This window comes from Pocillopora verrucosa, chromosome 12 (genome assembly GCF_036669915.1).
Source record: "Pocillopora verrucosa isolate sample1 chromosome 12, ASM3666991v2, whole genome shotgun sequence".
Classification (NCBI taxonomy): domain Eukaryota; kingdom Metazoa; phylum Cnidaria; class Anthozoa; order Scleractinia; family Pocilloporidae; genus Pocillopora; species Pocillopora verrucosa.
In genome coordinates this window covers 19,663,162-19,678,532 of record NC_089323.1, presented here as the reverse complement: position 1 = coordinate 19,678,532, position 15,371 = coordinate 19,663,162, and the positions used below count along the sequence as shown (strand labels likewise).

Genomic DNA, 15,371 nt, shown 5'->3' with positions numbered 1-15,371 from the left:
AATTAATCAATCATGTGACTAAAGTAATTTAGAACTACCCACACCCAATGCCATATATTTTCCCTTCCAATCAATGCGGAATGTTTATCTTTGACTGAGTTGACTTCCTCGCGAGGGAGCGTTTGTGTCAATCATGGGCTGAGTTTAATATTTTTCATCTCGTAATCATGTCTTCAAGTGATTGGTTCACCGGCGAAGTTTGTGATCATTCCTTTTAGAGGCTTTTGGAAGCAGAAACCAGTGGCAATAATCAAGTCTACTAGTGCTTCAGTGATCAAAGGTATTCGATTGAGGAAGTACTTTCGAGTACGTTTCGGGACCTGTTCGTTACCACTTTCAGATATAAAGATGCCCTAATGTTATCTTCAAATGTGTAGGTTGTCCTTGAGCTATTTAGCGTGAGAAAACATGCAAATTTGAAATCTAAGATTCCAGCGTTCGTGGCGCCTTACAAATGTGCTGAGTTTGCAACGTTTGCGTCGCTGGAAACTCGCGTAAAGCTCTTCTTCTTTGCCAACTCAAGGTTGCTTCTACCGAAGAAGTCCGTTCAATTGGGGATGTATCTAATTTTGTTAAACTTTCCTAATTTAAAGTTCGTTAAAAGTGTGCGTTAAAAAATGTGCTCTTCGTCCCTGGATTTGCATTGTCTGTGCCTTCGTTGCATTGCATGTCTTCACAAATGTGAGGTGTTGTAAGCGAGATGGTACCTAAAAACGTGATACCATGGATTGTGTACGTTTTCGATCCACTTGTCCGAATAACTGATGGATTAGCCGTCGTATGTGGAACACTTTAATTTTAGGATTGTGGAATTTCGTTCAGTCGAAATGCTTACTAATCCACGTATGAGAAATGTGTTTCAAATTTAAATTTGCATCTCATTTTAGACATACCCTGAGCTGTATCCTCCCTCGCGCGAAGGTGAAACGGAAGTAACGGAACCCTCCTTCGCTTCCCTCCTGTTCCCTTGCCTCCGTTTCATCTTTGAAGTTTTTGCTCGGTGTTTTTTTAGCTGATAAATCTCTGACTTACACTAACAAACATAATTCCTAGATTGCTTTCAAACCAAAATATCTAGAATAAACCATCATATCAAAAATTGTGATTAGATCCCTTTACAGGAATGAAAGACCCAACCTTGTTTCTAGGGTCCTTTCTCTCTTCCTACCTTAACCCTTTAACCCCTAAGGGTGACTAGCATCTAAATTCTCCTTACAATATCATCGCTGAATCACACGTTAAGATCATGAGAATAAAGAAAATGACCACCAGCGAAAGAAGCTCTTGGTTGTTAAACAAATTCTCCTTGTTAGCACCTTAGGAAATGTATAGAGAACAGTATGGAGAATATGCATACTGATGTTTGGGTGTAAAGGGTTCATGAGGAAGTACCCTGGTTGCTATTTATGTGTCGCTCAGAATTTTGGAAGGGCTCATGTGAGAAATCTTTTTTCACTACTAACTCAATAGATAAGGCAAACATATGTAAATATTTTTTGGCTCAATCAACTCATGTAATCATGCACTTTGTAACATTACTTTCAAGGTTTGATGAGAGGAGGTTTTTCATGACATTGATTATGGATGTACTTTTCTCTCAAACATGTCCAATGCCTGTTTTATGTTGTTAAGTGTATTAAATGCACACCTTTCACATTGCTGATTTGAGTTACTTTGGATTGAATTCATAAACATCAGCTCTGGGAACTTGTCTGAAATCACTTAATAACTTTTTAAAATGATCCAGCCTCTATGGATGTTAGTGGCCAACCACTCCATAAATATAGTGATATGTCTCCTAGTTTTAGAATTCTATTATGTCATTGGGTTGGTTGGTATAAAACAGATTCCCAGTTTCTTGTTGACCTAAAACAGGCTGAAAAGGGTTTTTTTTCCTCTCCTGGGGAGTTGGGGAATTTGAATCTTGTCTGAGTGGGGTAAGGAATTTGAACCAGAACCATTTAGTCTTTCCAGCAAAGTAGACATGTTTTATTAATTAATATGGAGGTGTTTTAACAGTATGAAGTTTTCAAAAGTGCAAATAATTGGGGGGGTTATTAGGAGGGTGGACAGGATGTTGAAACTTCAAATTGATCAATGCATTACTGACTTTGCTGCAGTTCAAAATGATGGACAAGCATGAGATAGATAGATAGATGACCTTTATTTATAAACGGTAATATTTTAAGCTGCAATCTTGTGGGGTTGTGTAAAGAGAAAAGAAAAACTAAATTTTATAGAAAGATAATCTGAATTTGAAAATAGAAAATGGTATATATCATAACTTCAGAGTATTAAGAAAATTGGTATGTGTAAGGTGAACATTAGAAGCAGAAAGTTTTTTTTTTCAGATTATTGAGACTTGAGTGTCCAACGTCTTATTCATAGTAGCAAACAGTGTTCCTTACCACAGCACTGTGATATCTAGGCGAGTCTTTTATGTATCTTGTTTGGAACCAGGGTACTATTAGAAAGGTCATGTCCCCTCAGAGAGAAACCATTTGAATAAGTCATTTAAGGGTGTCATAGCTTTTGTGAGAAACAGGCCAAGGAATATTCAGTTTGATTTTCTGTCATAAGTGTGGAAGAGAATTGGAGAATACTGAGTAATAACACACTAAAGAGAGGTAGATACTTCAGCAGATGAGAAATTTGCTACAGGGCATTGCTTTAAAAGAGGATTTTGACCATCATCTGTGTTTTGGTAAAATATCATGGTATTTCTATCAAAGTGAATACTTTGAAAAGAAGGCTCGGTCAGTATAGGTTACAAGGAAGAACTCAAGTTCATTCAGAGTATTGCTAAACCCTTTAACTCCCAGAAGTGACTAACTTGTAACTTTTCCCAATGTAATGCATATATTATCCAGCAAACAGGTAATGAGAATACTCAGTCTTATCAGGTAGAAACTGTTGTCATGATCTAACACCAAATTCTTGTCACTAATTTGCAAGGAAATGTGTAGTAGCTACAGGAAAGAATTAATAATCAGATGTTGGAAGTTAAATGGTTAAATTACAATGTAGTACCTTTAAGGATCATTTCTGTAAATGAATTTCATCCTCAGGTCAAAATGAACTTATTTAATGATTATTAAATGATCTTATTAAAATGGCTCTCTGACTTTTATAACATGCCTTTCCAAATGCAGAATAGGTGCTGTATTTAAACATTATATTCTTTCTTTTATTGTTTTCTATCTGTTTAGGATGTATGAAGAGGGTGGTGGTCAGATGACTTGCTATTGGTATGTTCTGATATCATTAAAACTGTTGTCAATTGTCTGTTTTTGAGAGGAAATAATTCATTGTACATTGCCTACTTTAAGGTACATTTTCAGTACCAAATTAAAGTGGGACTGGACATTAAATTCAGTAAAGTTGTCTCAAACCATTAAAAGAAATATTTACAGACACATTAGTTGGAATGACTTGAAATTGTTACATGGGATATATGATTCTACTCATAATCTGAGGGAAAACTTTTATTTTGCTCAGTGCCATGGAATTTGTGGAATTTCATGGAATTAGGGGGTGTGTTTCAAAAGCCATTTTGGAGAAAAAACTTCTCTAAATCTAGGCCAATTTTTAATACTACTCAAAATGGTTTGGCACATGCACAAAGATGATGGTGATAACAATTTTTCAGAGCAGTCTGCCAAGTAATATTCAATTTTGACAATTTTATGATCCCATACCTTCTCATTTTGAAAATTTTCATTGGCTTGCTTATGGTTGTAATGCATTCCAAAAATTTGAAATATCATCAAAACTCTTAGAATAAAAGGCTTAAAAAAAGTATGTTTGTGTTTTCGTTGCTTGGAAAGTGTAAGTAGTCAGCTGCAATAGAGCTTTTTCCTGAGTTCAATTTAGGATAAGATAGCACTTTGTTTTTCATTATCAGGTTGTTACTTACTAGGAAAAGGATGTGTCAGAAATGTCATCTGAAGGAAATACCTCATAAACAGCAAACTCCATTAGAACAGGATCTTATCTCTATTTGCAGCAAGATTTGTCCTTGGAAAAAAAACTTCTCATTTTGAAAATGGGCCGTTTTCCAATTATCACATTTTGCAAATAGGCAACTTGAACCATGATCCTAAATATATGAGAAAATGAAGGCTTACTAAAAAGGTCAAGCTAGCCTCCAGTACTGCCTTAGGTGGTCTCAACAACACTCCTAGAGGAAATAGAAAGCTCAAATAGACTTATTGAACTCACATTTTGTATTGTTTTTTCCAGCATAATTTTTCAAAATTAAAAGCTTCCTGTGATGTCAAGGCTACAAAAGGTAGTAAAAGGAATCTTAATCTATTACAAATACCAACCTTTGATTTTGACCAAAAAAAATTCATTTATTGCCCTATTTTTCCACTTAAATGTCTCAAATGAAACTACATGTTCCAATTTTAAAGTGAGTTGAAGAGGAAGACCCTCTAAGGATAATTTTCACTTTCCTTGTAACTGTAATGGTTGTTATCAGTGACAGTGACAGTATAGATCTCTAAAGAAACTTATCATTTTCCTGGTTTAAATTGTCTCAATCTACATGTATCTGACTTTTTGGCATAGGATAAAACTCAACTGCAAGTTTACAAAAGAACTGACATTTCATATCGGGTGGACATCCATTATTGTGTGTTATTATTGTTTTACAGTTTATTGTCAATACCATTCTTGTTTTGTTGTTGTAGGATTCCACCATTTCTAGTGTAACCTCTACATCACAGGAAGACCAGGAAAGTAGGACACTGAAAGTCACTTTGCTAAGTAGTGAGTGGAGATCATCAACTGATGGGGACTTGTCAACTATCAACCGAGAGCTGGCCATCCAGTTAGCTAAACACCCGAATGTGGATGTTAGTATCTTGCTTCCAAAGTGTAGTGGAGAGGACAGGAGCTGTGCTGAAAGTCACAATGTGAAGCTCATTGAAGCAGATGCAGTTCCTGGTGTAGAGCCTGTTCTTTGCCTGTCATTTCCTCCAATAAACCATACAATGGACTGTGTCATTGGTCATGGAGTTCACCTTGGCCGACCAGCTGCACTCATTAAGAGAAATCCAATTTTCAGTCATTGCAAATGGATCCAAGTTGTTCATTCTGCTCCTGAAGAGGATGGAATGTACAAAAACATTTCAGAAAGTGAAAAAATGCATGAGACAGAAATCCAACTCTGTAAAATGGCTGATCAAGTTATCACAATTGGACCCAAGCTGGCAGAAGCTTACAAGCGTTACCTTCGTCCAGTTAAACAAGAGGAAAATGTTTTTGACCTTACTCCAAGCATTTTCTCTGAATTTTTGGAAGTAGTTCAAGCTACTGAAGAAAGAAGAACATTCTGTATTCTTGTTATTGGAAGTGGTGACAGTTGTGAAGATTTCAATGTGAAAGGGTATGACATAACCGCCAAAGCAATTGCTGAGTTGAAAGATGAAACCTACCAACTCAAGTTTGTCTATGCAGCTGGAGGAAAAGGAGATATTGTAGCAGAAAAGTTGCTCCACCATGGCATTAGGCGTAATCAGCTTATTGTTCGCAGCATTGATGATAGCAGAAAAGTGCTGGCTGACTTATTCTGTGAAGTGGATCTTGCAATAATGCCATCCAGGACGGAAGGTTTTGGAATAACAGCTCTGAAAGCATTATCTGCCGGTCTGCCTGTACTTGTCAGTGGTAATTCAGGACTTGGAGAAGCTCTGAGAAAAGTGCCTTTAGGCTCACAGAGTGTGGTAGACTCTGAAGATCCTAATGACTGGGCCAGAGAAATCAAGCATGTCCGACAGAAAGAGAGAGAAGTGCGACTTTCAGAGTCAAGATTTCTGCGTGAAAAGTACTTGGAGAAGTATAGCTGGGAGGAGCCTTGTAAGAGTCTTGTGATAAAGATGAGGAACCTTGTCTTTGGTAAATTTACTTCAATTTACATGTTTTAGCCTTAACTTGTCTAATAAAGGTTAAACCAGGTACTGGTATACTGGTAAGAAGTTGAATCAATCTGGCGTCGACTTAGACCCATGATAACCACAAATTTTTTATAAACCAGTATCAAACTAATAGTCAAAAATGGTAAACACTCAGGAAAGGTAAACTTAATTGTTATGTAATAATCTTACCCACAAGATTGGGAACAGTGTTGCAAAGTTTTGAAATATGTACTTGGTAAAGTGCATTTGCATGGGAAATACTTTCTGTAGTTATTTTACTCAAGACATAAAGCAGATTCTGTTGAAAGTTGAAAGTTGAACAAGGATGGTCACGTGTTTTATAAATATGGATTACAGTAGTAATCAATATATAAAATCTTAACTTTAGTAAGTTTATCAGGGCTTCTTTTACATAAGACATTCAGTATATTTTAATGATATATGTGGTTCCTCCACTACTACTACCACAATCATGATCTACTTGCCACTGCATGCTGTTTGCAATTGTTGTTTATCATTACTATTTTGTTGCATGCAGGTTCTTCAGAAATTAGGGCAACTTTAGCAGGGAAGGATAAGCGAAAAGCATCCATCAGTGCAGATCAGCCTCGCAAGCGACTCAGGGAAGAGTTGACTAATCATGACTACTATGAAGGTAAATTGCTTACTCGTGAAAACAAAAAGTATTAATATGGGCTGGTACTTTGTGTGCATTTCTGTCAATGCAGATCAGCCTTGCTAGTGACTCAGGGAAGAGTTGACTTATCATTACTACTTTGAAGGTAAATTGCCAACTCATGAAAATAAAAGTCCTCTAAGAGGACATGTGGTTACCGATATTTCAACAGACTTGTGTTTGAAGTAAGGAAAGAATGAACAGCTAAAATGTCTCTGTAACATTCTTTGTGTAGTAACCAATCTGATGAAAGCAGCCCCCCTCCTCCTTCTTTTATTTTACGAGAAATCAGATAGACAAAAATATGTTAAAGATTTTCTGAGACATTTTTGGTGATCACAGTTGTTGTAGCTTTTCATGTAAAGAAAATAAAAAAGCCTAAAACAATTAACAAAGATATTGTTGGCAGGTGTAAATTTGTTTTTGGTTCATGTCTGGCCCTTAGAAGAGCTAAAACAAATTCAATTCATCTACCACACAAATTACAATTAATTGCCAAAAAAAAAAGCAAATTATTTCTTAATATGCTAGAATTAGTATCTAATGATTGTCAAAATATAAGATGATGAATGTTTTAGTTTTTTTTTTCACTCAGCTGGTAAGAACTGGCAATTGCACTTGCTTGCCTTCTCAGCAATTATCTCTCAGTTGCCAGATTTAAGTAGACGATTTCCGACAGTTTTTACTTTACTGTGCCACTTTTTTGTTCTTACCACATTTTGACGTCATCTGTGATCTATTACTGAACAGATGCACGGCAACTTGGAATCTATTTGTTTTATATAATAAAGAATTAAAAAGAGTTTTAATGATGATGTCATCTACATCTGTCCTCCAATAGATCATAAGTGAGAACCAACCAGAATGCATGCATAACTGAGCTTATTATATAAATATATATTTTTAATCTTCATCTTATTGTATTGTACATATTCACGTAATTCAGTTGTTTTACTGTAAAGTGTTTTAAATAATAAACGATATGACATTATTTCTGCCCCTCTCATGTAGAGCTAACCTTGGTACTTTCCCTCACTTTCAAGGTAATGCTAGGCATTCCTTAAATAATCATGGTCAGGATCATTTTCCAGGAGCCACCTCAACACACAGAGAACTTGTCAGTCAGATAAGTGGTGCTCAGGGTAAGAAAGGAAACTTATTAGTTTATAATTCGTTGTTCTTCATAACATGAATCTGATACTTTTTACAGTATCTTAATTAGGTGGTTAAAAATGGTCTGTTTGTTACTTTCAAGAACCAGTTCTTTGATAAATTGTTGGTACCACAACTCTTTTTTTCCCTTGAAAAAGTCTTTAAACAAATTGCAAACTATATTTGATTGTGAAACTTTTTAAAATCGGGAACACTTTGGTTCTATTCTAACTGTAAGTTTTATACTTATGAATTACATTATAGTCAAAGACACATTACAAACCTCAAAATCAAATTCTAGTTGGTAACTTTGCTCTTTTTATTTTAATTTTTTAATTCCTATTTGGTGTTTTCCTTGAAGCACAATATCATAATTCAATAAATATCTCAGGTGTTCTGAGGTTCACAAGCATCCTTCTATCATTTCTTTTTATCAAATTGTAAATGGCAAATCCATGTTCACACTTCTGAAAAGTTCTTAAAGTCTGTTTTGTTGTTTGAAACCTACCTTGAATCACGTAGACATCTCCACTTCCTCAGAGTAGGAAAGGAAAATTTGCTTTTTATTGGTAATTTGCTATGATAAATTGGTTATTTTGACTAAGACTGATGTATGTTGCTAGGAAGGTCTTCCCAGCTAGTATGAGTTTACTCAGCAATTTTTAAGAGTCAGAGAAGTTAATTTTGTTTTGTTCAATTTTGTGTAGACCATGAACTTGCTGTGTTGAGAAGACTACTCAGTGCTGAGTACAACAGACGTTCTCTTTTGAAACCACTCTTTTGGCTGAATACCATCAAGCTTGCCCTTGACAATGTCTATACAAGATTGTCAATTGTTTCAAGGAGAAAAACAGACTTCATGTTGGAAGGTAATGAAGTGGGCATGTTTAACATCTTCAGAACTCTCAGTAAAGGTGAGGATGCCATGGTTCTTGTAGAGGGAAGCCCTGGGATTGGAAAGACAACTTTTTGCCTCAAAATCTCTCATGAATGGGCACAAGGAACAATCCCAAATGAATCGTCTTTCCCATTGTTTGAACTTGTGCTGTTGCTGAAATGCAGAGACATTCATGGAGATGTAATGGAAGCTATTGTTGATCAGCTCCTCCCTGAAGATATGGACCAAAATGGTATGAAAAATGTAGTACATTATATCAAGGATATTCATAACCAGGAAAGAATTTTGATCATTTTGGATGGCCTGGATGAGCTTCCTAAAACAGCAGAAAGTTCTGTGGACAAGTTACTTCACAGGCGAATTTTACCATTTTGCTATGTCTTGGCTACCTCTCGCCAAGAGAAAGGAATTGAAGTGCGGCAGAATGTGGACTTTGATGTTCTTTTGCAAATCAAAGGGTTCACAGAAGCAGGTTCGTATGATTACATCAGGAAGCACTTCAGACATTTGGGTAAGGATTATGAACCAAAGGGAGGGTGGCTTATCAAGGCAATTCAGGAAAATTCTTACTTGCACGAACTTCCAAGCAATCCATTGAATCTTCTTCTACTCTGTGTCGTGTTTGAATGTTATGAAGGAAATCTACCATCTTGTCGCACTGACCTTTATCACATAATTGTCATTTGCCTTTTACGGAGGTATTGTGCAAAGCACAATCTTAAGGTAACTGCTGGTGTTGCCGATGGTGCTGCTGATGATTCGGATGTTGTTAGTGACGAAGCTCTAATGAGGCACTTTGAAGACAGTTTTCTAGTTCTTGGAGAGTTAGCTTGGAGATGCTTGAAAGAAGATCGATTTTCGTTTCGTGAAGAAGAGTTGGTAGAATTTGAATCTACACATAAGAGTCTTGCAGCTCGCAAACTTGGTCTTGTGTTCAAGGAAGCCAGCTTAAGGAAGATTAACCCACAGCATGAGTATTTCTTCTTTCACAAGACATTTCAAGAGTATCTGGCTGCATTTTATCTAGCACATATGCTATTGAAACAAATGGTTGATTTTTCTGAGTTGAGCTTTTACTTCGATTTGGTAGAGAGGTACAGACAAGTGTTTGTCTTTATGTCAGGTATTCTGGGTGGGGAAGCTGGTGTTCTTTTTGAAAAGATTGGTAAGAAGCTAAAGGATGAAAAATGGCACTGGTGTAGGTGCTTTGAGGGAGAGGCCACTTTCTTTCATGAATGTTTCAGTGAGAGTAGAAATTATGAACAAGTGGCAATGACTCTTTGTTCCTTTATTCCGTTTCCACAGACTGTAGCTATTGACTTATCAGATGAGGAAACAACAATCTTTTTTTTCATTATTTTGAATGCTTGCAAGGGTTTTTCAGAGTTACACCTTCCTGTTCATCTAGAGATAGTAAATGACAATGAGAACAATGTTGTCATTCCGAAGAATGGTCAAGAACTAGATGATTTCCTATCATACTGCACAAGGTTCCAAACACTTTCCTTTTCTGTTTGGAATTTTACACATGAGATTTCAACTCTTTTGTGTAAAGTACTCAGATTAGTTTCGACTGCATATTCCTTTACTCTTGAGGCAAATTGTTGCATTTCCTTAGATAAAGTTACTGCCATCAGTGACAGCTTGGTTGCAAATAAGTCCTTGACAACCGTAACTTTCAAAGTGCCCTGTGGGATGTTAAAGGATTACGTCACCATACTTGACAAGGGACTATCTGCAGATACGCCACTGACATCCGTTGTATTCAAGATTTTTGGTTCATGGACAGAAACTGAAGCAGAACTTTTAAGAAAGATTTTATTGAACAGATCACTTACATCTCTAAGCCTTACTGTTGAAGACATGCATGATTCCTTAGCAACTTCTGTTAATAAAGGACTTGTAGCAAATCCTTCTCTGAAGAATCTTGCAGTAATTGTTTGTGGAAAACTCAGCTACAGTGGTTTGAGTTTGTTAAAAGAAGGCTTACTAGGAAACAAGTCTTTGGAGTCTCTGCAATTAAAAGTGTTTGGTGAACTTCCTACAAACTGGGTGAATATTTGTGGAACTCTACAGTCTACAATGAAGTCAACTACATCCTTTACAGTGTATCCAATTGTTACTGGCATGGTTGGAAATTCCCAAGTAGCTTTCCTTTGCCCTTTCCTGAAAGAAAACCTTTTTGCTTCAAAACTAAATTCATTAACTGTCAACATCTGGGGAGAGTTAGATTGCAGTGGAGCAACTGATCTCTGTAAACTCGTGAGAGCTTCATCGGTTTCGTATGTCAATTTGAATTTGAACGGAATAATAACTGATAGCATTGCTGACTGTCTATTCAATCATTTTGACAAACTCAACACCCTGTCTAACTTGAGTATTGACATTCGAGGGGAGGTGATGGGAGACGGAAAGAACTCTCTTCAAAAGCTATCATGCAACCAGGTATATTTATTTGCATTGAATGTTCATTCCTCTAATTCCAGCAACAAGATTTGTAGAGACGTTTGTTTAACTGCAGATGATTCTTCATCGCTTATACCGGTATTTACTAAAGTTAAGGATAGTTGTGTAACAAAGCTTAGTGTGAGCATAAAGAACCCTGGCAGCATCAGTAAAGACTGGAAATGCAATCTCTTTGAGGGTTTGGCAAAAAATGAGTGTGTAACTACATTGAACCTTGTATTCAATAACATTTACTTACTTGAAAACATAGGTGGTCTGGGTGATGGTTTGGGGAAAAACACGTCATTGACTACGCTAAGCCTTACAGTCAACAATAACAATTACATGAGAGAAGAGTGGACACTTGGTCTGGGTGATGGTTTGGGGAAAAACACGTCATTGACTACGCTGAGCCTTACAGTCAACAATTACAGTGACATGATAGGAGATTTGACAGGTGGTCTGGGTGATGGTTTGGGGAAAAACACGTCATTGACTACGCTGAGCCTTACAGTCAACAATTACAGTGAAATGAGAGGAGATTTGACAGGTGGTCTGTGGGATGGTTTGGGGAAAAACACGTCATTGACTACGCTGAGCCTTACAGTCAACAATTACAGTGAAATGAGAGGAGATTTGACAGGTGGTCTGGGTGATGGTTTGGGGAAAAACACGTCATTGACTACGCTGAGCCTTACAGTCAACAATTACAGTTACATGGGAGAAGAGTGGACACCAATTGGTCTGTGTGATGGTTTGGGGAAAAACACGTCATTGACTATGCTGAGCCTTACAGTCAACAATTACAGTTACATGAGAGAAGAGTGGACACTTGGTCTGGGTGATGGTTTGGGGAAAAACACGTCATTGACTATGCTGAGCCTTACAGTCAACAATTACGGTGACATGATAGGAGATTTGACAGGTGGTCTGGGTGATGGTTTGGGGAAAAACACGTCATTGACTATGCTGAGCCTTACAGTCAACAATTACAGTGAAATGAGAGGAGATTTGACAGGTGGTCTGGGTGATGGTTTGGGGAAAAACATGTCATTGACTACGCTGAGCCTTACAGTCAACAATTACTGTTACATGGGAGAAGAGTGGACACTAATTGGTCTGGGTGATGGTTTAGGGAAAAACACGTCATTGACTACACTGAGCCTTACAGTCAACAATTACAGTTGCATGAGAGAAGAGTGGACACTTGGTCTGGGTGATGGTTTGGGGAAAAACACGTCATTGACTACGCTGAGCCTTACAGTCAACAATTACAGTGACATGGGAGGAGAGTGGGCTTGTGGTCTGGGTGATGGTTTGGCAAAGAACACATCGGTTGTTACCCTGAACCTTACACTCAGTAACTGGAATAACTTGAATGAAGACTGGGTACCTGGACTGGTTGATGCTTTGGGAACAAAGATGTCATCAACTGCAGTTAGCCTTGAAGTAAATATCTTTGGTGAAGGAAACGAAAGGTGTAAAGACATTTGGTAGATCAGTGTAAGTAGTTGATTCCACTTTGATAAATTAATGGAGAGAGTTCATTCAAGTGTAAGAAGCAGGTGTAAAACCCAAGATCTCTCCCATAAGATGTGAGTACATGGCCAAAGGGCATGAACAAAGGCCCGTAGGGGGGTCTGGGGACATGCTCCCCCAGAAAATTTTTAAAAATTAGACCCTCGGAAATGCATTTTTTTTAACTCTCTCAATCAAAAAGTAATGAAAATAAAATAGGGCAAAAACAATTATTAGACATTGTTATGAAAGTGATGAAGAACATGGTGTTAAGTGTCAAGTGGCTTTGCCTTGTCTCAAAGTTAACAAGTTGTCATTTTTGCGGAATTCTGCATTGGCGGGTGTGAATTGATACATTCCTCTTATAACTGAGAATTACGGTCAAGTGGCCAATGGTTCAACAAAGTTAACTTCTAATAAGTTGTATTGGATTGAAGACCAACTCACCAACAACTCTACTTGATTTTATACATCAGGGAGTTGGCGTTGGCAAGTTGAACCATTGGCGACTTGACTGGATACCATAACAAATAGCTTTATAGTATAATTTTAAAATTAATTGTTTCATGTACATAATTGGCAACTGAGTCTAACTGCTTGTTCTATTACATCTTTTGCTTTTGATACAAGGGCCCATTGATGGAAATTTGTAACAAGGAGTCAAGCATGTCATCTTTCAATGAATTTCGAAGCCTTGTCTTTATCCACTTCAAATCACTTGCGCCTCTTTCTGGCCAGGCATTAGTCACAGACAGGCTCTGGGCTACAGCAGACAACTTCACCAGGTTTGGAAACATTACTTTGAGTAATGAAATGCTGCATATCTTGGTTAGCAACCACTCAGCTGGAGTATTCCCTGGCTTTGGGAATCCTGTGCAAAGAACTTGAGGTGTTCTCACTCAGACTCTAGGGCTTCAACCTCTACCTAATCTGTGGCACCAATGTGGTCTGCAAGTGTGGCTATATGGTTCACCCCGTAGCTCTTGAAATCAGTGGCTTCCTTTGCAGGGAGACATTGCAATGAAAGATTGAAATGGCTTGAACAAGTGACAGGGAAGGGAATCGTGTTTGATTGTTCTTGCATTGATATTCATGATATGATCTCTATACTCAAGTTAGGTCACAAACTAAAGATCATATTTCATTTAAGATGGTTAAAAGAGAATTTTAACTGAAGACCCTTTTTATGAAATACATTTTCTATTTCAGTTATTAATGTTTAGTGCAGATGAATTTTAATCAACATATGTAGTCAAGAAAAACAGTAAGAAAAGAAATTTCTGGAGCATTTTACAGCTGTATGTTGAAACTGCAAAGTTTTAAGTTAGATTGACCAAGGCTACATAGTTAAGTGAATTCTTTGTTTCCATCTTTTCAATGGAAACCTTTTTACTCTCAAGATTAATATTGTATTGATATTGTAAAGAGAAATTGCATTTTGGTCTTTTCTCGGACTTGAAGGGTTAAGATAAGACCTTGTTTTCTTGTTACATATGATAATAGGTAAAACATCCTTTGGTAGATTTTTGTGGGGCATTCTTAACTCATTGCAGTCTGGCTCCTTTTCCACATTATCACAATATGACTTGTTGCAAAATATAGATAATTTGGCCACTTCAAATTCTGACCCTATGTTTTGACATTTGAGTTTCAAATCAGTAGAACTCTAGATTTTGTAAATAATTTCATTTTGTCTTGAAGAAGAAAAGTTACAGTTTTGCAACTTTTATCTATGGCTTGCAGCTCCACTGCTCACACACTTTGAGAGTACAAAGGAGGATTCAATTTCCCTATATTCATTACATTTCATACCATTAAAGTTCTTTTTAGAAATAAAGTACTTTTTTAACAACTGTGGTTGTAGTTCTTGGATCTCAAGCTTCAAACTTTATTGTTAACCATATCTGGAAACATGTTCTGTCCATAAGTTGAGAGGGGCTGGGTTTTTATGATATTCTTAAAATATTAGTGATAAAGAATTTTGAAATTGGAAGGGAAGAGAGGGGTTGGTCTTTCTAAGCCATGTGATTTCATAAGTTCCTCCCTTTTAGGAGGGATATCAGCTCAGAGTCTTAAATGTTAAATAATGGTGAACATGCCTCAATAAGTTGTCAGGAATCTCTTTTGCTTCAGTGAAACCAACCCTCAAAAATGGCTATTTGATGGTAAAATACATGTTCAGAAAAATTCATTCCTTTTTTTCAACTTTTTTTTCTCCTGATGTGAAGACATTTTGACAAAAAGTGGTACAGAATGTGCAATTATATCATTTTTGTTTGGTTTTCTCTTCTAACTCCAAGACTGAGTTTTTTTCATTTCTTTCTTTATTTCTTTCTTTCTTTCCTTTTTTTTTTGATTAAGTAACATCCTATCAATTGTCAAATATCGAAAATGGTTGTGGGGGACCTATGGGAAGGTGGGAAGGAAACTGATGCTAGTTGCTTGATTTAACAGCGATGACCACATAGAAGATTCAAAGTTTTCAATTGTTTAGCGGAGTGATTATAGGGACTGAAGCACGAGACTGCCTTGTATAGGGTTAATACTACCTGTTTTCACCTTGGGTTTGTTTCACACGTGAATGAGTTCATGTGATCAATAAAGCAAGCTGGGGTGGAAGGGATGGGGAAGGAGTGCTGGGGTAGGGTTGGATATCTGACCCACAGACAATCAGAAATTCTGGATAAAATTTCTTTGGCAGCCTCATTAGTCCCGTAACGCCCCCCACTCCCCCCCCCCCCCCTTCCCCATCCTGCCACTC

General features: G+C 37.1%; 1 protein-coding gene across 2 annotated transcripts; it reads left to right on the top strand.

The window, feature by feature from the left end:
- The first annotated feature begins 79 nt into the window (after nucleotides 1–79).
- On the top strand, nucleotides 80–14,463 carry LOC136277458 (NACHT, LRR and PYD domains-containing protein 4C-like). 2 transcript variants are annotated; one of them, XM_066159583.1, is made up of 8 exons: nucleotides 80–280; nucleotides 3,210–3,248; nucleotides 4,243–4,291; nucleotides 4,695–5,901; nucleotides 6,460–6,576; nucleotides 7,641–7,739; nucleotides 8,457–12,595; nucleotides 13,241–14,463. In XM_066159583.1, exons 3-7 carry the CDS (start codon nucleotides 4,274–4,276, stop codon nucleotides 12,587–12,589), a joined length of 5,574 nt encoding a protein of 1,857 aa, XP_066015680.1. In that variant the 5' UTR covers nucleotides 80–280; nucleotides 3,210–3,248; nucleotides 4,243–4,273; the 3' UTR covers nucleotides 12,590–12,595; nucleotides 13,241–14,463. The 2 variants fall into 2 exon arrangements, with proteins under 2 accessions (XP_066015680.1, XP_066015681.1); XM_066159584.1 differs by lacking the exon at nucleotides 13,241–14,463 and having other exon boundaries at nucleotides 84–280; nucleotides 8,457–11,092; nucleotides 11,364–11,526.
- The last annotated feature ends 908 nt before the right edge of the window (nucleotides 14,464–15,371 follow it).